The following is a 25,226-nucleotide window of genomic DNA, read 5'->3' on the forward strand; positions in this document are numbered from 1 at the left end:
TGCTAGTTTGAGGTAACTGCTAACATTCAAACACACAGAGACTAGAACCACTACTCCTAGTGCAATCTTACATCATGGCCCATTCCATATATATGCAACTAAACTCTCAATCATTATTCACAACTACACAATTATAGTTAAAATCCCCATTAAATGCGAAGAGAAAAAGCATTCTCTGCAATTAGTCAAAACACTTGCAAGTTGCAACACACAATACTGAGACAGTATTGGCATCTTTATGATGACTAAAGATTGATGATATTCATATGACAAGTACCATACATTTTGTTGGTGGAACTGTTTAAACGCCATCTATCTCAGGAAACAATTATTAGTCTCTCTTTATCTGAGGAATTTTGACAAAACACTTGGTTATGTACACACAACATTTTGAGTCATTGTAATAAAAAAAAAAAAAAAAAAAACTCAGTTTCTTCCGATCCTTAGTGAAGAATCAACACCTTTGTTCTGTCCAGAAGAAGCTGCAACGGCAAAGAGTCTAGCAATCTCTAGCTGTGTATTCGCCATTATCTCTGTTCTTTTCAAATCCATCTCTGCTCTCTTAGCTTCAGCTTCAGCTCTCATCCTCTCTATCTCTTTCATCGTTTCCATTCTGGCTCTCTCTGATCTCATCACCACCTCAGCTAACCACCGTATACTCCCGGCGATCTCCTCTTTCTCTTCTTTATATCTTCTCTTCACTTTCTTCCCTCTCACCTTCGTTTTAACCACCGGCGTACTGCTGTCTGTATCCATCTCCGTGGCTTTTTCCGGTTTGTTTTCCGGCTTGAATCCATCTTCCTGCACAACAAACATCAGAAAATCTCTCAAACTTGGTTAATTAATTCTCTAGAAGGGTTTCGCTGATCAGACCTTAGGAATCTTGCCGACGCCGTTAGATCCGTAAGAAACCTGCGGCGGATGAGCCACAGCAGGAGACGGCGGCTCGAGTAAGAGCAAAGGAACAGAGCAATTCAGAGGCAGAACAGCCTGAGGCTGAGGTTGAGGTTGAGTTCCACGGAGGAGATGATCGAGACGTGGGTAAAGAGGCCAAGAGGAGCCATCAGGCGCAGTAGCGGACTCAGAACGGTAACGTTTCTTCATGGACTCGATCTTGTTCTTGCACTGTGTCTGAGTCTTAGGTGACTTGGTGTGGGTGGCGCGTGAAGACACGTGTCTAGCTACGTCTTCCCAGTCTTGACCCTTAAGCTTTGCTCTGTTCCTGAGAACCCATTTCGACTCGTAGGCTTCAAGTAAACTCGAAACAGCTCCTTCGCTCCATTCATCTCGCTTTAACCTATCTACGACGACGGAGGAAGCAGATGGTTTCTTTGGGGATTCTTCGTGGTGGAGAAGTGATTTTGGAGTTTCTTGGTTAGATTCTCCATTCTCCATATATTGTTTTCTTCAGGTGAATAAAAAACAGAGAGCAGACTCAAGAGTGTGAAGATAAAAGGAGAAAGAAAGAGAAGTTTTTTAGCAATATTTTTTGATAAAGATGGGAAACAAAGTGAGTGACAATGAGAATTCGCTACTGGTTGGTTCAAACTAACCAATGAGTTTGGGTACACGCGTTTCTCGCATGTTCAATGGTTGTGACTCGTGTGACTTAAAGCAATAAGAAAATTATGTTTTTCACTTATATTACTCTGTTTTTTTTTTGTGTGCCCAATTTATGGTTTGTATACATTACAGTCTGTTGAAGTGTTAAATGGAATATATGACAAAATTATTTACGCATATTTGCACCGGCTTTTACTTACCCTTCACAAAAGTTAGTGGAGCAACCCGTCACAATAATAATGAGGAGAATATAAAGAAGAATGTGAGAGAGAGTGGGTAACCATTGAAAAATAGGTTTTAATTTCTTTTTTCGTCAACTTGAAAAAAAAAGGTTTTACTTTTGATTTTTTTTTTTTTTTTAAAGGGTTCACAATAATGATTTCAAAATCTTCTGATTCAAATGCTTTTTATTCATTTTAGCTATAAAAACCTTTTTGTTTTTCTCTCTCTCTTTTTGGGTGTATGGTGGAGTGAGTCTGGCTGTTAGCGTTGATGTCAAGCCAAACCGCAAAACCCATTAGGGAAAGATGGAAGTGGGGTTACACTTGTCACTCTCTCACCCCTACTATTTTACACACTCTTTTTCTTCTCATGTTTGCATAAAGATCCTATGTTCGATTTAACTTTTTCTTATCAATAGTGTATATATCTTGCAGAAAATTTTCGGGTTATTGTTCTAACAAGTAAATTATTTTGGTCATTATAGCACATGCCACACATCTTCGCTTATTTGCTGAGGTAGCTCCTCTAGCAATTTATCAAGACATCTTATCAATTAAAATGCCCAATTTTAGGCGAAGTTTTTATCTTTCACACTTGTTTTTCTATCAAAGGAATGATGGACCCTGCAACTTCAAGACAGCACATATAAAATTTTACAAAATAAAATAAAAGTCTTTAGATATAAAATTAATATTTTTTTTTTTGTTTTTAAAAAGCCCAAACGTGATTCCTTGTCCAACCCATTGCAGTACAACGTCGGCAAAATCTAAAGTGATACAATGTATATATATAGGTGAATTAGGTTTAGCGGATCTGACAATTCTTTTCAGACAATGGTAAGAGAGGGCGAGGTTAGAAGTCGTATTTCAGATGAAGATATCATAGAGGGTTATCTCCGACCAAAGGTAAACGGGGAAGCAACTGCAAACCCGAGATTTATTGTAGACAACATGGAGGAGGAGTTGTACACACGAGAGCCGTGGCTGCTTCCGCAACCAACAGATCCTATCCTTAACCCTCAAGAGTGGTTCTACTTGGGGAAACGGAATTGGAAATACCTCCACGCGGAAGGAGTTCATTGTGAGGGAGCGTGGATACTCGTTCAAGGTAGATCTCCGATCGTGTCTACCGAGTCAGGTGAAGTAATTGGGGCAACGATGAGATTCAGATATTGCTTCAGGAAGAAGAACGAGAAAACCGCGATGGCCTATAGCAGTTGGTTCATGCGAGAGTATCGTCTCTGTGACGAAAGCAAACCCTACAACACCCGCCATGTTCTCTGCAAGATTACTTGTAACCTTTGACTTTATAGTAATTATTTGAGACTGTCTTCTTGAAATATATAACTTAATTAAAAAGGTTTTCGCAACTACAGTTTCAGCATCCGCAAATTCATGACAATCCTTTATGGAAACAGAGAACAGTCGAAAGAAAATCTAACGAAAGATTTCACAATCACATATATGAGAATTAACAAAAATCATTAACTTATATAGTTTCCAAGATTCAAAAGTTCAAAACGCATTACGAAATAGACCGAAAACAAAAACACAATCCGATAAAACTTAGGTGCAAGTTTCACGAGAAATGCCGAGCCTTGAATTTGGAACGTCAATGAGAACACGGTGGTTCTGCTGCTGCATACTAGCGATGACGTTAAGGACAGAGTTAACGTTGGTCGGAGCTGCAGCCATGGCGAGGCAGCTGAGGTTACCTGCGGAGCTGTGGATGAGAAGGTTGTCCGTAGGCAGAGTAACGTTCATTCCAGCGAACATAAATGTCACCGACGGGTACACGACGGAGCCGGAGTAGCAAGTGTCGAAACCTCCTAGTGAAGTTGCGTTTGCGTTCTTAACACGTCGCCTGAACTCGTCTCTCACCGCCACGTAAGCTGGTTCGACTAGCCTCGTGTAGACCGTCCCTGCGTTATGTATACATGCAATGTTTTTGTTTAACAACAATTAAAAAGTTAATTTTGTCTAAATCTATGAATTGGCCAATTTTGTTTTGATTTGCTTAATTCGTTTTTTATTTAATCGGTTTTGATCAAAGGTTCTCTAAGAAAAATCAAAATCATGTTAGTTCAGAAATATCACATTTTACGTGAGAGAGAACAAGAGCTATTAGGTTACTTCCCTCTCACGACTTATCATTCATATGATTATTTTCAGATCTCAAGCCAAAACAAAAACAAAATTTATTGAGGGTTGTAAAGTCCATACCGGAGTCAAAGATGGTTCCGGCTCCAGTGGCCGGATCAAAGGCGAGTGCACTTGTAGGGATGTCCACTATTTTATTTCCGACACGAATCCCAACCAAATTAACATAGTAAAGCGATGATCTCCTTGGGTTCTTTAACAATGGAGTGGTCTTGATCCGCATTGGTTGAAACTTAGGTCCCAATCTTAGCGATCCGGAGAAATTGCCAGACTTACTATTAGGCAAGCAATACGAGAATGTAGACTGATAAAGATTTTGTGTCTGTGAGATTAGAGACAATGGACCACGACCTAAACCCATGAGTCCTTGCGCTGGCAACGATGACCCGGAAGCCTTGTTGATGCACCCAAAGGTGTAGTTTGGGATAACGTCATTGGCCAATGTTAGTGTGTCTTGTGTCAGATATGCTTCGATGGCTGAACCACCGTAGGTCATGTTGAAACCACATGATTTTTTTACGGTGCAACTTGGATTTGGTACCTGCAAAAAAAAAAACTTTATGGGTTAATATTTCGTTTAGTGGATTTTTTTCACTTTTAAAACGCTTTCCCATAAAGAATTGTTTTTACCATCTTGGATCTTGTTATTAAAAGGCGCTACTAACTATGTTTTACGTTATTTAATTGTAATTGTGAGTGACCTTTTTGTATTATAAGCAAAACCTAACTAGCTAGCGTGACGCCAAAGAATATAGATCAAACAGTAAAATATGCCTACTAGTTGCCATTGTTTATAAAGTTCTTTGTATTATACAGAAAATACCCGTGACTATACTCATGGTACAAAACCCGTGACTAGACTTCTCGATCATGGTGTATAACACGCCAAAATGAAGTTCACATTCACATTTTTTTGTGTAATTACAGTGCATCCAAAAATCATCAAGTATTACGTCTGACATTCGGTTCGTTTTTTCAGGTTTGGTGTTCTTCTTTTGTTAAAACTAAATAATAACTGATTTTATTATTTTCGTCGGATTTGAATCATTTGAGTATGTTTAGATAATAGATTCTGATTAGATCTTTTTTGAACAAAATGAAAATTTAACTTCTAGCAAATATAAAGTTAAGTATGTTTGATCTGAAGAATGAATTAAAGTTGAGTGTTTTTAAGTCTATCCAGAGAAGGCATATCTAATTTATTCGAAGAGTGTAACTATATATAAGGATATAATTAGTTACCTGTTTACACTGAGGAGCTTGGCATTGAAGAGTACGAGAGGAACTTGACTTGGAAGGGTTAAAGAGAACAGAGGAAGAACAGCCAACGCAACCAGAACAAGGAATCCAAGCAGCGTCATTGCTAGTGTCAAGAGCCACGAGCATGGGCTGAGCTGGTGTCCCGATGTTAGCCCTCACGATGTAAGTAGGGCTCTGAACGATGGCCCGTCCCGATGCAATTGGGACTGATGATTTCTTAGCGGCGGCGAGGCTTGACAAGTAAAGGAAACGAGCCTTGTCTTGAAGAAGTGTGTCTTCCCATGAGGCAGAGGTTTTGAATGGAGAGCATTGGCTGTTAATGTGGAACACTCTTAGATCTGAGGTATGGCTATTTTCATCGCAGTTTATGGATTCAGATTTCAAGACCAAGAGAGAGATCAACAGAATCAAGAGATGGGATCTCATTGTTTAAGATCTTGATCTGATCTCAGTTGTTTTTTTTTGTGTGTTTGTAGAGTGAATGTGTGAGTGTGTGTTTATATAGTGAGTGATGATGATGAGTGTGTAGAAAGTAATAAGAATATAAAAAGGTGAAGAGTGGGTTTTAATTTATCTTTAGTTTGAGAGAACAGACTGTATTCCATCTCTTATTTTTTCCTTGTTTGTTTCTATCTGTTTTTTGGGTCCACTCTTATATTGGCTTTCTTTGCTCGATCGACATGCGTTCTCTCCATCCACAAAACTCATAGAGGTTGTACTTTGTAAGTTCTTTTGTTTTGTGTATTATTTACAAACTTATATATATATATATTATGTTCAGTCTTTTGATTAGGCGATGTGTAATACCTGAATTATTTTTGAAATAGTGGCCGGAAAAAATATTTATATAGTTAAATGAATATAATATTGTCATTTGTCATAAAAAAACTATATTTTTTAAGCGTATATAAATTGAAACAATTTGATAATGCATGACATGCTAAAAAGTACTATTTAAATCGTGGAAGATCAAACATGAGAAAATATCTTGTGGTAGAGAGAGTCGACAAGAGTATTTGAAGTTTTCGCATGGAGCCACGGGCCACGGACGATAGCGTTTGGAAAAAAATGCACAACGTTTGGAAGCATCCGAGAGCTATCTCAAGATATTTTCCTTTCTTTTTTCCATATAGAAAACATCACAGATTTCTAATCCCTTAAGTGGCTTATTTGGACTCATTTGTCGAATGTGAATCAAAAACCAAACCGGACGTCTAGCTGATTAAATATCGGTCTATTGATAACCGATGCTCCTTCTCACAAATTTTGATATATATCCAATTTAGACAACGATTCTTAGAGGGAATTACAGAGGAACATGTGGAGCGGTCTTGCATAAGAGAGATCTGAGAAAAATATCAAACGTTTCACGTGAGACTGGCTAGTGGAAGACCGACATAAATACATTATGTATTGTAGCTTATTATGGAATGTATCAAACTACTCAATACTCATTACCATGTGGTGGGTTATTCTCACATTGGCCTCTTCTCCACTATATAGTGCTGTGATACTGTCCATCAATTATTTATTTTCATTTCAAAACAAATTTTTGTGTAAAGTATATCCATTATTTATTTCTTAAGAGTTGAATGTGATATATCAATATATATCCTCGATACTAATATATATATATATATATATATATATATTTTAATATATAATTTGGTAGAGTTATGATGGTGTGAGATCATGAACTAAAGAAATACTTGACCCTTTACATGTAGTTCTAGGTAGCTTCGCTTGTCTTTGCTTTTCGTTTACACACTTGCTTTGTATAAGAAAAGAAAAAACTGGTTGCAAAGAATATGGAAGTTACACGATTTAACAACTTTATCGCCAAAAATAAATGTCTCGTTCGGAATATACTCCTAAATTAAACTAAAATTCGCCTTTGTTTCTAATTAAGCTTACATACTCACTCTCTTTTTCTCGTTACTTCACTTTAAGTGAGAAAAATAAGAATTCTTGGCTTACTTTTTTTTTATTATTATTATTATGAGAAATGCTCTTAAATTTTTTTTTTTTAGTAATAGAAATAACTCAATAATTAAGTTGTTACTGTGTTTTGTAATATCAACGGATATTAATATAACTCAAGAGTCTAAAAAATTAAGTAATTTTGGAAAAAACTTCTTAAAGTGCATTTCGCATTTTTTTTCTTTAAAGTATTCTTTTTCTATCTATAGTATATGATAACCCATTTTAATATTCTTAAATCTTTTAATTCTTCAACTATACTTATATTTTTACTTAAATTCTCATTTAGTTTGCGTGTACCTCACTTCTAAAATTATGTTAGTATGAGACCTAGACCTTACTGGAAACTGGAAAGAGACCCAAACATATATAGTAAGAGGAGTCGAGAATCACACATTTTTCTTATTTATACTATTATATATATATATATGTGTATACTCTCAATCATAATAACTTGGAGATGTATTAAATGTATCTTCGATAAAAATAAACCACGTGAGTATAAAATGGAGTTATTCTTCACCTTTGCAAAATAAAATCAAAATAAAACAATTAAAGTTTTTTTAAAGGGAACAACAGAGAAGTAGTTGAGAGCATTGAAGCTAGTAGTTGAGGACTGAAGTTTAACTAGTGAGAGAAAGAGGTTCGAGGCAAGGATCTCTAGCAATTATCAAACATTCTCATCTTCTTCCTACACTCCAAAAAATCTTCTCCTCTCTCTTTAATCACACGTACATGATGATCTGCTGCGTCTTCTCGTTCGTTTGTATCACTGCATGTATTATTGGTTTGGTATTTTTTTTAACACCAATGAAAGATCCGGTGCCAAAAGTAGAATTAGCTTCTATGGATTTCACGGTGCTTAGTATTACACAGACTCGTCTCAGTGCAAAGTGGGATTTGTCCATAAGGATCCCTGAAGATCTTCCTGGTGAGTATATATATGCCTTCAAGGAGATTTTCAAGCTTCATTTCTCTAGAAGAATGTTACTCTTGTTACATCATCTCCACAAAAGTAAGCTATTTACTTTCTCTAATAATCTTTACTATTTATCATATATACTTAAACCCGTTTTTATACTTTTTGTATATTTTTTTTCTTTTTCGGAACTAACTGATCCTCTGTATAATCAGATACTGCGATCTCAAATACCGTTTGCCTCAGCTTCTTAAAGTTTCAGCCGTTGTCTCCGGGGAAGATATGGGCGGTTCCATTGGAAAATATATCATGGAAGATGTTACAGAGAAGAAGCAAGTGCAGTTTGGATTGCTTATTTCTCTTACGGATTGCAGAAAAAAGACGTCGGGAGTTATGAGTTATAAGTGCCATGAGGCTACATTGATGTTCGAACCCGGATCCGAGATGAAGGCGTCTGTGTTTGGGAAGCATCCAAGCTGCATCAATTTCTGACCAAGTCAACGTCATCACTAGTTTAATGTTAGGTTTGCAAAAGATTTGACATTACTTGGGCAAGGGGATTTATTTGTAATGACTTTTAGCGTTTAGTTAGACTATGGGGTCTAAAGTTTATTATATGACTTTTAAATATTTTCTAGGACCTATTTAAAATGCAAGGTTTAGATTGTGGAAGACTTCGGTCAATCTTGTAATTGTGCAACATGCATGATATAAAAAATGACTCTTTTGAAATTCTAATGTAAGTGAAATCTTTGTAATTACATTAATTAAAAAATGTTTGTGTTTAGAGCCATGCAAAAGAAACAAAGAGTAATATTGTCCACGTTACTCTTCACAAATCACAACCCCCATAAGTCAGAAGTCAGAACCAATTCCTTTAATAAATGTGAACTGAAAACACTTTTGTAAAATCTTCCAATAAAAAGGTCAACTATAAAATAAAAAGTCAGCAAACATCTCAATCGTCCAAGAGACGACTTTTCCAAATTGTCCCTCTTGTACACTTAACTAAGAAGATGCAGTATCAGTGGCTTGACCGCGTCCACACATTTACAATGCGACTTTTCTTGTACCGCGTCTCACATACTATATGTAGGCATAACACAATTTTTCTTCGTTTTAAGACTAGTTCTTGGTTTCTTCATATTCTCTCAACAAACTCAAAAATGTTGACTCACACCATGTCTAAATCCATCTCTTTGGTAACCATTCTGTTAATTCTACAATCTTTCTATTACACATCAAAGGCACAAAACTGCGGTTGTTCGTCAGAGCTATGTTGTAGTCAGTTTGGATTTTGTGGTAACACATCAGACTATTGCGGCGTAGGCTGTCAACAAGGGCCTTGTTTTGCTCCTCCTCCCGCAAATGGTGTCTCTGTGGCCGAGATTGTTACGCCAGATTTCTTCAATGGAATCATTAGTCAATCCGAGTCTAGTTGTGCCGGCAATGGAATTTACAGTAGGGGAGCTTTTCTTGAGGCCTTAGAATCATATTCTCGTTTCGGTAGAGTTGGATCGACCGATGACTCTAGGCGTGAGATTGCAGCGTTCTTTGCTCATGTCACGCATGAAACAGGACGTAAGTAAATATATTATTAATGCTTCATTCAACTCTTTCCTTTTATGATGCATGCATACACGCATGTTCATTAGACTAAATAACATGTGTTTACTATAGTATATCATTAGACCAAATAGATTAGTGATCATATCTTTTCATCAAACAATAATAATTTCAATCGTCCGATGAGTTGTTGCAACGTTGGATATAATAATATTGTCTTTTGTTTTTAGATTTCTGCTACATAGAAGAGATAGACGGAGCCTCGAAAGATTACTGCGACGAGAACGCAACACAATATCTATGCAATCCTAACAAAGGCTATTACGGCCGTGGACCGATCCAACTCTCTTGGAATTTCAACTACGGGCCAGCCGGGACAGCAATTGGTTTCGACGGCCTCAATGCACCAGAAACAGTAGCCACGGATCCAGTCATATCCTTCAAAACCGCCTTGTGGTACTGGACCAATAGGGTTCAGCCCGTTATCTATCAAGGTTTTGGTGCAACAATCCGTGCAATTAACGGTGCTTTGGAATGCGACGGGGCCAATACAGCCACCGTTCAAGCTAGAGTTCGCTACTACACTGATTATTGTCGTCAACTTGGCGTTGATCCTGGAAACAACCTCACTTGCTAACAAAAATAAACATCACATATATCTCTGTATACATCATAAATAAAAGCAAAAAGAAGACAAAGCTTTCAGATTGTAATGGCCCATTAATGTTTTGTCCCTTAATGTCGAATACAAAACAGAGTAACTCTCTATACAGAATCCTATGAAAGTAAGTAGTTTCATTATTTTTGAGAAAGACATGGAAAAGCTTTGTTATGATCAACACCATAGTAATGAAGAAAGCCTTTGAAGACATGACCACTTATAGTTACTGTCGCTTGATAACCAATCTCTGCTTGCTCGTTGTTGCTTATCGCTGTTACTCTTGTCCGTCTGAAAACCGCCGGAGCTTCGATTTTTCCCGGTAATCCCTCTTTGAAGCTTCTCTCTGTGAATTCCCCACACAAAGAGACTCATAATTTAGATTTAAAAAGGTTCCTTTTTAATTCAATTTCATTACCTTGACGAGAAGTAGTAGTAGTAGTCTGAAGGATCGAGACATTAGGGGAACTCTGTTTGTCGAGTTTGAGCTTCTTCTTCCTCTCAGAAGATGAAGATGAAGAGCGAGTACTTGCAGAAGAAGGAACCCACGTGCTCTTCACGTGAGTGGCGCAGTTGTATCCTCTGCTTTTACAACAAGTCCTACACCTTTCGAACAAACACTCTTTCTTTGCTCTGTTTCCACAGTCTCTGCACACTTTCTCTGTTTTGTTTTCTTCCACCGCCGCGAAAATAACCGGCGACAGAGACGGCCGTGTTATCTGTGGCGGTGGTGGAGATAAGAGAATGATGTTTCGAAGACCTAGCATGTAGTCTGGAGTACTGATTCCGACGGCGGCGACGGAGGAGGAAGAGGAGTGATGATCAGGTGCGATTGAGACGGCGGCGAAAGGTGTTGAAGATGATGATGGTTGTTGTTGTGGTGGTGGCCATGAGAGTGAAGAAGGTGGATTTGCCACTGTGGCAGTGATATTAAAAGCGCGTGGAGGCTAATGTAGTAGGTGCAACTTAGCTATGGAGGAGTCTAGATGAGTAGTGAGGAGTGAGAGAGAAATAACATTAGCATAAAAAAGATGAGTGAAAAAGAAAGTTTTTTTTTTTTGGTATTTTGGGTTTTTGTGGTTTTTGGACAGAGTTTTGTGGTCACATGTTCAAATGGTATCAAAAGTCTGCAGAAATGAAATTATTATCTTTTTAAGTGAGTGGTCCACTTCATTGGGAAAGCACCCGTCTAAAACGGCTTTTTCGCCACAATTGTAATCCCACTTTGTGGGTCTATCTATGTGCTTAAGCTTTGGCTTTGATACTTTTTAAACTGTTGATCATTTTCATTGTTGGAGATTAGATTCGTTGAGGGGATCTGTTTGGTATGGATGGATAGTTTGTAACACTTAACAGTAGAACAGAGGATTATACATCACAAAAAAAAGATTATGGAATTGAGTGTTTTAGTTTATTTATGTTTTTTCACTTGAGGAATTCAACTAGGAAATATTGCAGAGTCACACGTCTAGTTGTTTACAGCATTCAACTCATATGCAATAAGATATTTTCTAGCAGGGAAGTTGATCTTTGTAGATGTCTAAGATTGAAGTGCCTGCAGTTATTGGACACAACCTGAGAGAAAACGAATACGGTTGGGGCGGAATCAGATACTTATCGTGTACACACGGAGTCCAGCTATCATCTCCTGCAAGGCCCATGTGTTTGTGGTCCAGATGCACCTGCACAATGTTCACCATCCAAATGACAGAGTAAAAAGTTAACCGAATGAAGACGCAAAACAAACAACGGAGTCCAACTGATCCTCAGGTGCTTAATAAGCCATTGCTATTCTTGAATTCAAAGAAAACTGATCAACAAAATGAGGAAAAGAAAAAGACTACTACCTCGATATTTTGTCCTTTGATAAGATCCTCTTCATGTGTTGCACGATGAAGCTCACCGGTTGTATAGTAACTAGCATTCATCTGCATTGGGGAAGAACTACCATATGTTGAAGCATATATTCCTACACCATCCTTGTTTTGGAATGTCACCCACCTAACATCTGTTCTACCCCCGGATTCTCCTGGAACAATATAAGGGACATGCATGTCCCCAACATTGTGTTCATATATCGCCACATGAGCTGCTGATTTTCGGTCAGGGTAACACTCAAATGGACCTTTTCCATACCATTTCACACGGTCCAGTGTTTTTTCAATGTGGAATTCTATACCAACACGTGGTAGCGGTGGAAGATCAGAGTTTGGTTCTACAAACCAATTGGTAATGATATTTCCGGAACCATATATCAGATATGTCACATTGACTTTGAATAAGGCTTCTGACTTTGAAGAGCCAGAAGCTGGAGAACCAACGTATATGAACTCAATCTCTACGGATTTATCAGTGATGCTCGTTACTGAACAGCTTTCAACAAGAAACTCCACATTATCCAACTGTGCTGCTTGCCACCTCGAAAAATAACTAGAGTCACCTCCACCTTTATCATTGTCTGTCGGTGCTCGCCAAAAGCAAGGCAGAATAGCTTCGTTCATAAGGAGAACTCCTTGAATCTGTCATGTTTGAAATAATCTTAAGAACATAAGCATGCTCATTAAAGCTGAAAAGTGTAAAATTTCCACTAAGACACCAACCAAGAAAAGATCTTCAACATTGAATAGATTTCTTGTTTTAGTTTTACGTTTTGTACTTTTCTTCTTTCGATTGCCTAGCTAGATAGATTCCTTTTTCCTATGGTAGTAATTTCTTTGCTACAACTATGTCCATATTAAACTTTAGACCCTATTATTTACTTGAGGAACTTATATGCCTTCAGTATGTAAGACTTTCTTCCCTATAATTTAATGCATTAAGAAATTGATTAAGAGCTTCCCAATCAAGAAATAAAACAGGCAAGAACTTACCTTCCAACCTTCAATGGCTCCTTTTCGGACATTTATCATTAGCTCCCATGATTCTTGCTGGCTGATCTTAATGTAATCTCCAACAGTTTCACAAGTGATAATAGTGTCTGTCTTTTTTATCGCCTAAAGTAGGATGTTACTTACAGTTGTCAGGACTTCATATTTTCTAGCGGATTGAAAAGAGACCTTTCCAAAAGATATATAACTTGGAAAGTATGTGGGACGTACCTGTGGTATTATTTGTCTCTTTGCTGGTAAAGGAATCTGCGTTGAAGACACAAGATGACCAGCTTCAAGCGAACGAGTAGGATTTAAAAGCTTGGCAGTTATTGTCAGAAACAATTCTCCAGCGTTTGAGTCATTCCAGAAAGAAAACCATGGACCTGACTTCCACTCCATATCAAAACTATTTTGTGGCTTTATCACAGGAATAGAGAGACCCCCAGATCCAAGTTTAAGACCGTCCCCATGAATTGTCCAGCTAAACTCCAATTCTTCTGTTGTGTGGAAAAAGTAAGTGTTTGCTACCTGCAAAGATAATGTTTGAGCTATATAGATAGTATTAACACTATTGCCAACTGAGGTGATGTATATAAAATTGTACCTTTATCGTGCCATCCGTCAACGAAACCTTGATTGGTTGATAACAATACTTAACCTCTTAAGCAACACAGACATGATGCAAACAGAAGAAAGTCAGGGCCATTCAAAATATAACATGGTCAAATATTTAGAAAAAGGGAAACAATGGTTTAGATTTACGTTCCTTATTCCACTAATTTCAGATTCCATTTCTTTACTAATTTCTTTTACAAGAATGTATAAATAAGGATGAGATTCCATTTAAGCTGACTCATCCAGGGTAGAGAGAGAATTGAAGGGTATCAGTTCTCTTTTCAATCGAGAGAAAAGCTTTTAACCTTTCTTATCGTCTTTGTCAAGAGAACTTTCTAACGATTTTGATGATATAGCTCTGATTTGATCTTAACTCATCGAAGCTAGAGAGAGCTTAGGTTTCAACAGAGGAAAAAACTTTTAAGCTTAGTTATTGGACATGTTTGTAACGATTTGGTTCTATAGTTGATTTGCTTCTTCTAAGTTAGATGTTCTAACGATGGAAAAGCTTTTAGTTCTCTTTTGTAATTCTTAACTATATCAAGATGTTACCATGGAGTGCTGGATGAGGAGTTCGGTCAGGCCATATAAGCCCATTGAGACAGAAGTTTAAATCATTAGGCTGGTCACCAAAGTCCCCTCCATATGCCCAACGCTTGATGCCATCTGAACCCAGTTTCAATAGTCCCTAAATGACAGAAGAAGCATTATAATTAGATACGGATTGACCAAGAAAAGTGCATTTTGAATTTTATGCATGGATTTGGCTGACATATATATCTACTGCGCTTATTATAAGGATCTTACCAAAGATCTAGTTTATCTTTATGTTACAAGAATAAGAAATTTCAGATCATTAGTCACAGAAGAGATTCACAAGTGTAATCACGTTGATATGATGCGAGTATGTTATGGGCACACTATTGTGTCAAGAATCAGCTTATACTAGAAATTCAAGTTATGAACCTGGTCAACCCAGTCCCATATGAAACCTCCTTGCAGGCCAAAGGTATTGTCAATTGCCTCCCAGTACTCGTCTATATTCCCGTTGCTGTTACCCATAGCATGTTGATACCTGCGTTTTATTGAGAAGAAACTCTCTGAAGTAGACACAAAGAAAGAAGAAATCTAAACAATGATGCAATAAATTGTTACTGTATGATGCATTGATGCCAATGGAATTCAGGAAAAGTGAAGGAATTCTGAAGAAATTGATCTAACATACTCGCATAATATCAACGGTCGTGATTCATTTTGATCAAGCGCAATTTTGACAATGTCCCAAACCCGCATGTACATTGGGCAGACTATATCAGTAGAACTTGTTCTGGAACCACCACCTTCATAGTGCACCAACCGTGATGGGTCCTTTTCTCTAATCCAACCTGTTCCACAAGTTCAATAGCTGTAAGATAAAATGGACAGAGCTGAAAAATGCAAGAATATGCAAGTTAATTCTCCAGGAATGAATGCAACAAGGATCAAAGCTTATTCATAATGTTCTTCATATAAGCTCTTACTTCAGCATTTTGGCCAAATATAACCTATAGATTATTTTATCAAATATAAAATCAAGTAACACTGCCTTTGAGATCAAAAAGCAACTTGAGGAAAAGAAAATATAGTGACTATACTAATATTTGTCTCTTCCAAACCAAAATAAAGCACTCTGAAAGAGAGAGAGAGAGAAGGAGAGGATAAATAGGATTTTAAGAAATTACTCTTAGAAATCAAGATATAATTAGTGTTCATTTCAATAGTACAATTCAATCAGGGCTGCTTACCTGCCATGGCAGAATGATTTGGCCCATAGCCAGCCTCATTTCCCAGTGACCAAGAAATGATGCATGTATGGTTCTTGTCTCTTTCAACCATCCCAACTACTCGATCCAGCATAGCAGCTGCCCAGCTTGGCTCTTTCGCAGGGTGCTTCAGATGCCCAGAGAGATCAAAACCATGTGTCTCTATATTGGCTTCATCGATCATGTACATGCCGAACAAATCGCATAATTCATACCAGCGGGGATGTTGAGGATAATGACTGTTTCGCACCGCATTGATATTATATTCTTTCATCAAGATTAAATCCTGGGAACAGTACACAAGTTAAATATTGGTATCCTTAGTAAACCATGGAAGGGATAAAGCAAAGCTGGACAAGAGGAAAAACCATGTTACCTTGACCATGCAGGACTCTATATTCGTTTTTCCAACACGTGGATGGTGCTCATGCCTGTTTACACCTTTTATTACGACTGGGTGCCCATTAACAAGAAGCTGTTTGAAGGCCTTTGATACTTGTCGAATGCCAACAATGCTTGATTCAGAATCCAGTACTTTCCCAGATGTATCTTTTAGGGTTAATACGAGGATGTAAACATTTGGCTGCACACAAATATAAATTATATAGGGAAATTGTGAGTTAGTAGCATAAATTATAGCGAACGTACATCCAAGCACAATACTTCACAGACACATATCATTTCAGTTTTCCCATTTCCATGCTACCAATATAAAAGTACTCGATTAAGATCTGGTACGGAAATCCTACACATTTTTGGAGAAAAGAGCCCAGCATTGGAAATAGATAACATTAGAGCCCAAATTCAATGAACTTGACACTTTGAATACATAATGTAAGGATCACATTAGCAAGATTTCAGTCCATATTATTCTTAACAGACGAAGCAGATAGTCAATACTAACCTCATACATATAATTTGGGTTCCTCAATATACTATCCGAGACTGATATTTTTTATTTATTTGTAGTAGTAGGCTACTACATGTCTGAGAAGCAAAGCCAACTTTGTGGTAGCTAAAGCAAGTACCAATAACTATGGATAACGCGCTGCTTACTTGTTCAGCTGACCAGAGATTTGGAGAATCCAGTTTTCCCTCAAGCAAATAACCATGGAATCCAAGAACTGGGCTTGGAGAAGGATTAAGCGTCAAATTGGCCACCTTGGGAGAGAGTTCAGAACTAAATCCTTCAGAGTTGTACCAATTTTTAGTACTATATACGGCAGCCTCTATGACGAAGTTAGAAAGAACCAGATCCTTTGAGGACTCCTGCATATTGTCTATCTTCACTTCGACCTGTAAAATTACAAACAATGAAACTTTTAAACATAACAAGTGCACACATTACTTAATTAATATCTAACGAAAAGCAAGTAAAATACACATCAAGCCAAGATATAAAATTATTTGGAGGCACATGAATAAGTGGATTTTGTCAATGAGAACAACTTCTGTAAGATTATACTACCTGGATGTCTGCGTACGAAAAGTCATCTGCCAATTTTGACTTGAAAAAGTAGTCAGCAATAAAAACCTGCATAGATAATTAATTATGCATCAGTGGCCGTATATAGTGGAGAAAATGAGTGAATTTGACATGCAGTCTCGTTAACAAAACTAGAGGAAAAACCTTGGGCTTTGCTAACAATAGCACATCTCGATGAATACCAGACAACCACCAATGATCTTGGTCTTCAAGGTATGAACCATCACTCCATCTAAATACTTGAACAGCAAGAACATTTTGTTTCCCCGAGTCCCATGGATAGCAATATTCAGATATTTCAAATTCAGCCGGTAACCTGCTGTCTTGACTGGTTTAAGAGAAAAGGGAAAATAGATTGGTAAAGGTATTACTTCTGGACTATACTGCCGAACAGAAAATAGGTGCTAGAACATAAATGAAGTTGAAATAAGACTAGTCTTCGTATCCCATGACTTGACTAGAACCCTATTACTACAGTTACATTCTAAGTTAGATTTTTCATGATTAGGTAACCAAAGCAAAGTATTTACATAGCATAAAACACTAGTTTTTTTCAGTAGATGCATCCTTATTTCTTATGTTTCAGGTTAAATTTGGCGCCTAATAACAAAATAAAAATGGATTGGAAGTTAACATATTCAATTTTAGCATATCTATTCTATCAATTCTTATATAGAGTACATTCGTACATTTCCTTGACTAGGCCGTTTAGACTCAAGCTGAACTCAGAAGAAAGACTGTGCCCCTATATCCTTGTACATGTCTAAAGAAGAGGACACAACAAGATCAATAAAATAGAGGTTAATCCTCTTAGGGCATATATCACACCTGTACCCAACAGGGTTGCCATTTATCCAAGCGAAAAATGCGGAATCTACAGCTTCAAAGTGAAGAAGTATTCTTCTGTCTGCCAAAAAGACACAACTTCTATTCAGAAAATCAAGTGACAATGAAAAGGGGAAGATCATACAAAAGAATCATAAAGAATCATCCAGGGGGAGCTGGATTGAAAGATATAAAGTTGGCTACGTGCATATATGAAAACAAACAGATTTAATCCAATCTCATGCCATTATCTGGATAATGAAATTTGCACATGTAAAAACAAGAGCATAAAAAGATATGGAACATACCCTTCCATTCTTTGGGAATCTGGAAGTAGGTTCTGTAGCAACCAGTAGGATTATCCTCAGGAACGTGAGGAGGATCATTCGGGAAAGGGTACACCACATTCGTATAGATAGGCCGATCAAATCCATGACACTGCCAATTGGAAGGTACTGTAGAACGAAGGAAGTAATTCAAAATTTGCTAGACACCAGAACATTATCAACAAAAACCAAGTCTCACGTTCTGTTATACAAGTGAGACTTCCAAGTTGAAACACAAGTTACAGAACAGTAACCAGTATATTATTGGCGGAACCAACTCTCAGATTACAGAACTATAACACCCTTAACCATCTGAAAATCTAGTTTTAGACATGACTAATATACCCCACTATTACACCTTCAATATTATTCTAAGCATTACAAGAATACATGACAAGCTACTATTATAATTGTATAGAAAGGATCAGAAACTGACCGGGTAAAGCGTTCCAGTCTGAATCAGGAAATGCAGCATCATAAAACTTCTCTGGAACATTTTCAGGTTTAGGTGCCAAGAAAAACTTCCAGTAACCAGATAAAGACTTAACAAAGGGCAACCCGTCGACCCAAAAAGCAGCACTATCAAGAGCAGCTTGAACAGCATCATCATTCCAAACAGCAGATTTTGATACGGTGAGATCCACGTTATTCCGTTGATACCAGTACCTCAAAGAACCTATAATAATCATACAAAATTAGAATTCCCTTTTTCACTCTCCACTTGTGCTACTACTTAATAACAAGTTTAAACCATACTCAATGATGTGTGAGAGATGAAATTGCAGCTATACAGAATCTAAAGACCCGAACTTTAGCTATCATGATCAAAGACAATATAGATAGAGCATCGAATATGTAACAAGAGAATAAATTTCAATTGAAAAGGATCACTCTTTACAACCAATTGTTCCAATTTGGCAAATCTCTCAATTTAGTACTTTGAGAGTATTCAGAAGAAAGCATGAGTTTTTAAGGATTTTTTTGGGTAATTGGACTACCTTCGACGGATTCATGGCAACGCAAGGTGACATGAGGATCTCTCTTACGCCACTTGAAAAGGGTCTGATCCTCCCAAACTCTATACCCATTCTCAGAAGGAAGAATCATTTGGGTCGCCAGCGAAACCATGCTTACTTACTTACTTACTTAGTAGATGTGAATTCTCGGAACAGAGGAGAATGAATGATTTCTCGGGTAAGGTCGCCAAGGCAGGGATCAAGGACAAGGTTGATCCATCTGTTGTGTGATTTGTCGATTGAACAAGGCAAAGAGAAACCAAACCAAACAAAACACCGGGAATATCCTACTACTTCACTAAACGACAAAATGTAAACCCCACGTGGCGTCGTGTTGGCATGATTACGTCTGTGATCAAAATATTAATGAGATGGCTCTTTAGTTAATACAACAAATTAGTAGATATAAAAATTAGTATTTTTATTTTCTCAAAAATCTGCAATGCAAATATAAAAAAACTACACTTGTTAAAAAAAAATGATTCTCAAACAACATTTAATTTAAAATAAAGTGAGTATACTTGTTTTTTCTTAGTCAAATTTTTAATAACAATATTGTAAACACGCAATTATCTTTTAGTTTTCCAAGTTTAAATTAGTTGAATGAAAATAAAGATTATAATTTTGTCCATTTAATTTTAAAATGTTGTGGTTGGGTGTATAATTTGTACACTCATATTCTTATTTTTACTACTTTAATGCAAATATTTCTCTAATTTGTGTGTTTTCCATGTATTTTAAGTTTTTAAAATATGTATACTTTTGTGAAATTACATGGAGATAAAATGTTTTGTAAGTTTATAAAGTATGTTTTTTAAAAAACTTACAAATATTAGTTTATCTTAAATGTATTTATCTATTAACTTAAATTTTGTTGTTAACATCTCTAAAGAAATACAAATTATATATTATCTTATTATATAAAGTTAGGTTTTGAAAGTTAGCCATTAACAAGATTTTGACATGTGTCAAGTTATCAATCTTAATATCAGATTTTGACATTTATAAAAATTAATATTTAATAAAAGAAATTTGATTACAACAAAATAAATTATTTTGTTTTAAAAAATATTAATAATATAAAAAGATCATTATCAAAACTTACAGAATTTATAAAAAATATATATTTTTTAATAATTATAAATTGAATAAACTAAATAAAATACTTATCTATTCTATTATATTAATAAAGCGGATATGTTGGGTCGGATAATAATTCAGCGGTAATGGATCAAGTAACAGAACCGATAATAAGAAAATCAGTACTCCGTCGTGGACCCAATTTTAAAGTCATTGTTACCCTTATTTTTGAAACGGATCAAATACGAATAACCAGTATTTGATGTAAACTACTACACCTACAAATCTTACTATATCAATATAAATTAACACATTTATTTTGCAGTGCACCTATCTCATTGAATCAACGGAGTAACGTGGTTTTCTTGTGATTCAATGAGATAGGTTTCTTAGGGAGAAATATAAATCCGATCCATAAGCTTACCAAAAGCTCGGAGAACGGTGAATCACAAGCTAGAAAGTGAAAGAAATAAGATTATCACCTCGGAGCAAAGGATTCGATGGTGGTCGATGATGATGAGTTAACAGAGAGAAAGATGTAAGAAAATATTATTATTCGATTACGTTCATGTGCGGCTGTATGCCTTACATATATAATAAAAGTGCAAATCCGGTTTACATAGATACCGATTAATTAGGGGAAAACGAAATACTAAACCAAAGTAATAGTAAAACCAAATAAATAATAAAACAGAGGAGAAGAGATGCTTGAGAGACGTGTGATTCCTATCACAATACTCCCCTCTTCAAAGAGTTCTTGTCCTCAAAAATCAAATGCAGGGTATTTGCTAACAAAATCCTGATAATACTCCCATGTAGCTTGATCTCGAGACAGTCCTTTCCACTGAACAAGAATTTTAGTGGTTGCTTTGTTGTGCCGTTGTACTGTTTTACGGTCAAGAATGAATTCGGGTTCCTTTGCAACACCCACGTCCATCATAAATTGAGGCAAGGAAGGAGCAGATGTAGGAGGGTTAGGACAAAGTTTTAGCTGACTAACATGAAACACATCATGTATGGTGGTTCCACGTGGTAGAGCAAGCTTGTAAGCAACATTTCCTACACGGTCGATCACACGGAAAGGGCCATAGAAGCGAGGTGAGAGCTTGTGAGGTACCTGCTTGGTTTTGAGAGAATTTTGTCGGTAGGGTTGGAGTTTGAGATAGACATGATCTCCGATAGTGAATTCCCTAAATGACCGGCGAGAATCTGTTTGTTGTTTCATTCTGTTTTGTGCTCTGAGTATGTGAAACTTGAGCATGTTAAAGGTTCCGATCAACTACGGCAGAAGAACTTTCGCCTGGCAAGTAAGGCAAGTGCACTGGAGGTGGCTGGCCGTTGATAACCTCAAAAGGAGAGCAGCGAATAGCATTGTGATATGTAGTGTTGTACCACCACTCAGCTAAAGGTAACCATTTGCTCCAAGTATGTGGGGCATCAGCAGTCATACATCGTAAATAAGTTTCCAAAGTCTTATTAGTTACCTCGGTTTGTCCATCTGTTTGTGGGTGATAGGCTGTAGAGAACTTTAAATCCACACCCTGAACCCGAAACATCTCTTTCCATACTTCACTCAAAAAGGTGGGATCTCGGTCACTTACTATGTCTTTAGGCATACCATGGAGCTTGAAAATGTTATCCAGATACAACTGAGCCACATCAACGTCTGTGTATGGATGAGATAAGGCTAGAAAATGAGCATTCTTACTTAGCCTATCAATAACAACTAGAATACAGTGTTTGCCGGATGATGGTGGTAGTCCCTCGATAAAATCCAGGCTGATTGATTCCCAAACACCAGTAGGAACCGGTAGAGGCTGAAACAAACCCGGTTTGGCGGCTAAGTCATACTTATTCTTTTGACAAACAGAACAATTCCGCACGTAGTTATGGACTTCCAAACTCATTCGTGGCCAATAGAATAATGACTTCACTCTATGTAGTGTGGCGTCTCTGCCTGAATGTCCCCCTATTGCTGAATCGTGTAACCACTTAAAAATGTGAAGCTTAACCTATGTGTCATTACCTACGACCAACTTTCCTTTTCTTTGGAGTTCATCATTAGTATAAGTAAACGCAGGGTGAGATGCCTTGTCAGATTGGAGCTCAAAGATAATTTTCCGCAAGTGAGGATCAGTTTGCCATAACAACTGGAGAGAGTCGTAGAATCCATGATGAGCTTGAGAAAGGGTGATGTGGAGAATTTGAGACCCAGAAACCCTTGAGAGTGCATCAGCTGCACAATTTTCCTTTCCCTGCTTATATTCGATCTCATATGTGTACCCCATAAGCTTAGACAACCACATTTGTTGAAAGGGAGTTGTTACCTTCTGTTCCAACAGAAATTTCAAGATTTTCTGATCTGTCTTAATAAGGAATGGTCGGTGGGCGAGATAGGCACTCCATGTTTGTACAGCATGCACCACTGCCATCAATTCTTTCTCATAAACGGATAGTGATTGATGTTTAGGACCCAATGCTCTACTAATGTACCCAATTGGGTGTTTATCCTGCATCAAAACAGCACCAATTCCAGAGTTAGAAGCATCTGTCTCTATCACAAATAACTTGTTAAAGTCAGGGAGAGTTAGAACTGGAGACGAGGTGAGGGCTGCCTTCAGTGCTATAAAGGCTTGTGTAGAGTGGTGAGTGGTCGAGCAACAACGCTATAACCCTTGATAAAACGTCTGTAGTAATTGGCTAGTCCTAAAAAACTCTGCAGCTGCTTCTGAGTCGAGGGTATAGGCCACTGTTCAATTGCATTGATCTTGCTAGGATCAATGCTCACACCATCTGCAGATATAAAATGGCCCAAATATTCGATAATGGTAGCTCCAAAAGTACACTTGGAAGGTTTAAGATACATTTGTTGTTCCCGGAGTATGGTGAAAACCATTTTCAAGTGCTGGAGATGCTCTTCCCACGTATGACTGTATACGAGAATGTCATCAAAGAAGACAAGCAAACATTTTCTGGCGATACCCTGAAATACATGATTCATGAGGCTTTGAAATGTGCAAGAAGCATTTGTAAGACCAAACGGCATCACCAAATACTCATAGTGTCCAGAGTGTGTTTTGAAAGCTGTCTTATACACGTCGGATGGTGACATTCTGATTTGGTGGAATCCAGCCCTGAGATCCAACTTGGAGAAAATTTTTGATCCACCTAACTCATCTAATAAATCTTCAAGCAATGGTATAGGATACTTATCTTTAATTGTCTGCTTATTGAGGCCTTTATAATCCACACATAATCTCCAAGAGCCATCTTTTTTCTTAACCAGCACAACGGGAGAGGCATACGGACTAGAGCTGTACTGAATAATCTCTTGTTGCAGCATATCCTTAATCATAGTATCTATCACATCTTTCTATAGCGAGGAATATCTGTAAGGTCTTTGATTCACAGGATTGGCTCCAACGACAAGGGGAATCTGGTGATCAAATCCTTCTCTAAAAGGAGGAAATTCAGTAGGCTCCGCAAACAAGTCTGCATAAGATGTTAACAGAGGCTGCAAAGAGGTTAAGTGTACAGAATCAGTTCCTGTGGCAGAGATATAAGAGAACAAGGCGTCTGTTTGTAGAGATTTGGAGGGGGGATCTGAGTCGTCTATTTCTCTGAGCTGAAGCATTGCAATTTGTGGTTCTTGAAGGAACAAATGATTAAGACAACCACCGCTAATCAACTTACATCCGACTTTTGTAACACCCCGCAAGATATGTCTAACACCGTTGAAAGTGAACTCCATTCTCAAGTTCAAAAAATCCCACAAGATAGGACCAAGAATAACAAGCCACTGCACTCCTAACACCAAATCATAACAGTCCAGAGGTAAAGTTCTGATTTCTGTAGTGAAAGTGTAATTATGCATAGACCATGTGAAATCGCTGCACTTGAAACCTGTTTGTAAATTGTTCCCATTTGCTGCTGAGACAAACATGTGCTTGATAATTTCCAGCAAACAACCCCAAGTCTTTAGCTGCATTTAAATCCAGAAAGTTGTGTGTACTACCGGGATCTAGAAAAATATGAATCTTTTTCTTCCCATACTGACCAATGATCCGCATACAATTGAATGTGGTAGAGCCGCTCAGAGCATTCACAGATATAGTTGGTGTTTTATCAGGACAATCTTCTATTACTTCCTATAACATTAGTTCTGTAACTCCCTCTTCATCTGATATAATATCTTTTTCACGCTCCATGTAAGAATTTGTCCTCTCTTATGTTTCAAGTGATGTCCTGGAGAAAAAGGTTCATCACAAAACATACATAGGCCTTTGGCTCTCCTATCTTGCATCTCTTGGTAAGAGAATTTTCGGGCTGGTCTTTCAGAAGTGGTTCTTGGTGTGAAGGTTGGTTTGGGTGATGGGAGTATGGGAGCAGTGGTCGGATTGAGGGTGGGCTGGGGTTTGTAGTATGGGTTGAAAGAAACTCTATTTTGTTTGGATGGAAAGTGGAGGAGGTAAGTTTCGTGTAATTTGGCAAGACGACCTACTTCCGAGACTGTTTGCACCTCGAACTGTCTCACATGAAAGGCTAGATGTGGACTCATATTTGCCAAAAAGATGCTGAGCGCATATGACTTTGGTAACGACAACCTTGTAAGAGCACATTCAAATTTATTTAAGTAAACATCCAAAGTATCACCAGCTTGCTTCAAGGTGACTAACGAAGACAATGGATCATCGTAAGGTTCACCAAAGCGACTAGAGATGGCAACGATGTATGCTGGCCATAAAGGATAACCACCACATCATTCATGGATGTAATTGTGATGCCATTGTAAAGCATTCCCCTCGAGATAAAGAGACGCAAAACGAACTTTTTGCTCCGGCGGTGTGTTTTCAAGCATGAAAAATTTGCTCACACCTAT

General features: G+C 37.5%; 7 protein-coding genes and 1 pseudogene across 8 annotated transcripts; 3 read left to right on the forward strand and 5 right to left on the reverse strand.

Annotated features, from left to right (window-relative positions):
• Positions 1-235: 235 nt before the first annotated feature.
• Positions 236-1,770, reverse strand: LOC104781303 (uncharacterized). The gene is made up of 2 exons (XM_087510601.1): positions 874-1,770; positions 236-801 (listed from the first exon to the last, which is right to left on the reverse strand). The coding sequence occupies exons 1-2, from the start codon at positions 1,393-1,395 to the stop codon at positions 427-429; spliced, it is 897 nt and encodes a 298-aa protein (XP_087366727.1). The 5' UTR covers positions 1,396-1,770; the 3' UTR covers positions 236-426.
• An 848-nt stretch (positions 1,771-2,618) lies between these two features.
• LOC147946118 (NAC domain-containing protein 96-like) lies at positions 2,619-3,089 on the forward strand. The gene has a single exon (XM_087509497.1). It carries the CDS (start codon positions 2,619-2,621, stop codon positions 3,087-3,089), a length of 471 nt encoding a protein of 156 aa, XP_087365623.1.
• A 133-nt stretch (positions 3,090-3,222) lies between these two features.
• Positions 3,223-5,942, reverse strand: LOC104781304 (aspartyl protease AED3). The gene is made up of 3 exons (XM_087510600.1): positions 5,187-5,942; positions 4,008-4,485; positions 3,223-3,706 (listed from the first exon to the last, which is right to left on the reverse strand). Exons 1-3 carry the CDS (start codon positions 5,628-5,630, stop codon positions 3,351-3,353), a joined length of 1,278 nt encoding a protein of 425 aa, XP_087366726.1. The 5' UTR covers positions 5,631-5,942; the 3' UTR covers positions 3,223-3,350.
• A 1,805-nt stretch (positions 5,943-7,747) lies between these two features.
• Positions 7,748-8,835, forward strand: LOC104781305 (uncharacterized; annotated as a pseudogene). The gene is made up of 2 exons (XR_015597055.1): positions 7,748-8,199; positions 8,319-8,835. The product of XR_015597055.1 is annotated as an uncharacterized LOC104781305 (transcript).
• A 390-nt stretch (positions 8,836-9,225) lies between these two features.
• Positions 9,226-10,444, forward strand: LOC104781307 (endochitinase EP3). The gene is made up of 2 exons (XM_010505944.3): positions 9,226-9,684; positions 9,900-10,444. The coding sequence occupies exons 1-2, from the start codon at positions 9,270-9,272 to the stop codon at positions 10,304-10,306; spliced, it is 822 nt and encodes a 273-aa protein (XP_010504246.1). The 5' UTR covers positions 9,226-9,269; the 3' UTR covers positions 10,307-10,444.
• On the reverse strand, positions 10,370-11,478 carry LOC104781306 (protein SHI RELATED SEQUENCE 6). Its single transcript, XM_010505943.3, has 2 exons — positions 10,746-11,478; positions 10,370-10,673 (listed from the first exon to the last, which is right to left on the reverse strand). The coding sequence occupies exons 1-2, from the start codon at positions 11,092-11,094 to the stop codon at positions 10,468-10,470; spliced, it is 555 nt and encodes a 184-aa protein (XP_010504245.1). The 5' UTR covers positions 11,095-11,478; the 3' UTR covers positions 10,370-10,467.
• Positions 11,479-11,695: 217 nt separating this feature from the next.
• Positions 11,696-19,619, reverse strand: LOC104781308 (uncharacterized). The gene is made up of 17 exons (XM_010505945.2): positions 19,250-19,619; positions 18,688-18,927; positions 18,234-18,380; positions 17,929-18,007; positions 17,245-17,428; positions 17,083-17,148; positions 16,671-16,910; positions 15,991-16,197; positions 15,597-15,900; positions 15,038-15,197; positions 14,779-14,887; positions 14,365-14,500; positions 13,802-13,857; positions 13,426-13,725; positions 13,198-13,320; positions 12,175-12,846; positions 11,696-12,009 (listed from the first exon to the last, which is right to left on the reverse strand). The coding sequence occupies exons 1-17, from the start codon at positions 19,377-19,379 to the stop codon at positions 11,839-11,841; spliced, it is 3,324 nt and encodes a 1,107-aa protein (XP_010504247.2). The 5' UTR covers positions 19,380-19,619; the 3' UTR covers positions 11,696-11,838.
• A 1,491-nt stretch (positions 19,620-21,110) lies between these two features.
• Positions 21,111-21,608, reverse strand: LOC147946119 (uncharacterized). The gene has a single exon (XM_087509498.1). The coding sequence runs from the start codon at positions 21,606-21,608 to the stop codon at positions 21,111-21,113; it is 498 nt and encodes a 165-aa protein (XP_087365624.1).
• Positions 21,609-25,226: the final 3,618 nt, after the last annotated feature.

This window comes from Camelina sativa, chromosome 4 (assembly GCF_030686135.1).
Source record: "Camelina sativa cultivar CO46 ecotype springtype chromosome 4, ASM3068613v1".
Lineage (NCBI taxonomy): Eukaryota > Viridiplantae > Streptophyta > Magnoliopsida > Brassicales > Brassicaceae > Camelina > Camelina sativa.

Bases quoted from the DNA above. Each gene is read 5' to 3' on its own strand.
- LOC104781303 (XM_087510601.1), bottom strand. From the start codon at position 1,395: ATGGAGAATGGAGAATCTAACCAAGAAACTCCAAAATCACTTCTCCAC. The intron at 802-873 runs GTCTGATCAGCG...TTTGTTGTGCAG, and splicing joins GCGTCGGCAAGATTCCTAAG to GAAGATGGATTCAAGCCGGA.
- LOC147946118 (XM_087509497.1), top strand. From the start codon at position 2,619: ATGGTAAGAGAGGGCGAGGTTAGAAGTCGTATTTCAGATGAAGATATC.
- LOC104781304 (XM_087510600.1), bottom strand. From the start codon at position 5,630: ATGAGATCCCATCTCTTGATTCTGTTGATCTCTCTCTTGGTCTTGAAA. The intron at 4,486-5,186 runs GTAACTAATTAT...TTTTTTTTGCAG, and splicing joins AAGCTCCTCAGTGTAAACAG to GTACCAAATCCAAGTTGCAC. The intron at 3,707-4,007 runs GTATGGACTTTA...TACATAACGCAG, and splicing joins CGGAACCATCTTTGACTCCG to GGACGGTCTACACGAGGCTA.
- LOC104781307 (XM_010505944.3), top strand. From the start codon at position 9,270: ATGTTGACTCACACCATGTCTAAATCCATCTCTTTGGTAACCATTCTG. The intron at 9,685-9,899 runs GTAAGTAAATAT...TTTTGTTTTTAG, and splicing joins TGTCACGCATGAAACAGGAC to ATTTCTGCTACATAGAAGAG.
- LOC104781306 (XM_010505943.3), bottom strand. From the start codon at position 11,094: ATGCTAGGTCTTCGAAACATCATTCTCTTATCTCCACCACCGCCACAG. The intron at 10,674-10,745 runs GTAATGAAATTG...GGGAATTCACAG, and splicing joins TACTACTACTTCTCGTCAAG to AGAGAAGCTTCAAAGAGGGA.
- LOC104781308 (XM_010505945.2), bottom strand. From the start codon at position 19,379: ATGGTTTCGCTGGCGACCCAAATGATTCTTCCTTCTGAGAATGGGTAT. The intron at 18,381-18,687 runs GTCAGTTTCTGA...TTCGTTCTACAG, and splicing joins AGACTGGAACGCTTTACCCG to TACCTTCCAATTGGCAGTGT. The intron at 15,901-15,990 runs GTAACATGGTTT...TACTGTTCCCAG, and splicing joins TAGAGTCCTGCATGGTCAAG to GATTTAATCTTGATGAAAGA.
- LOC147946119 (XM_087509498.1), bottom strand. From the start codon at position 21,608: ATGCTCAAGTTTCACATACTCAGAGCACAAAACAGAATGAAACAACAA.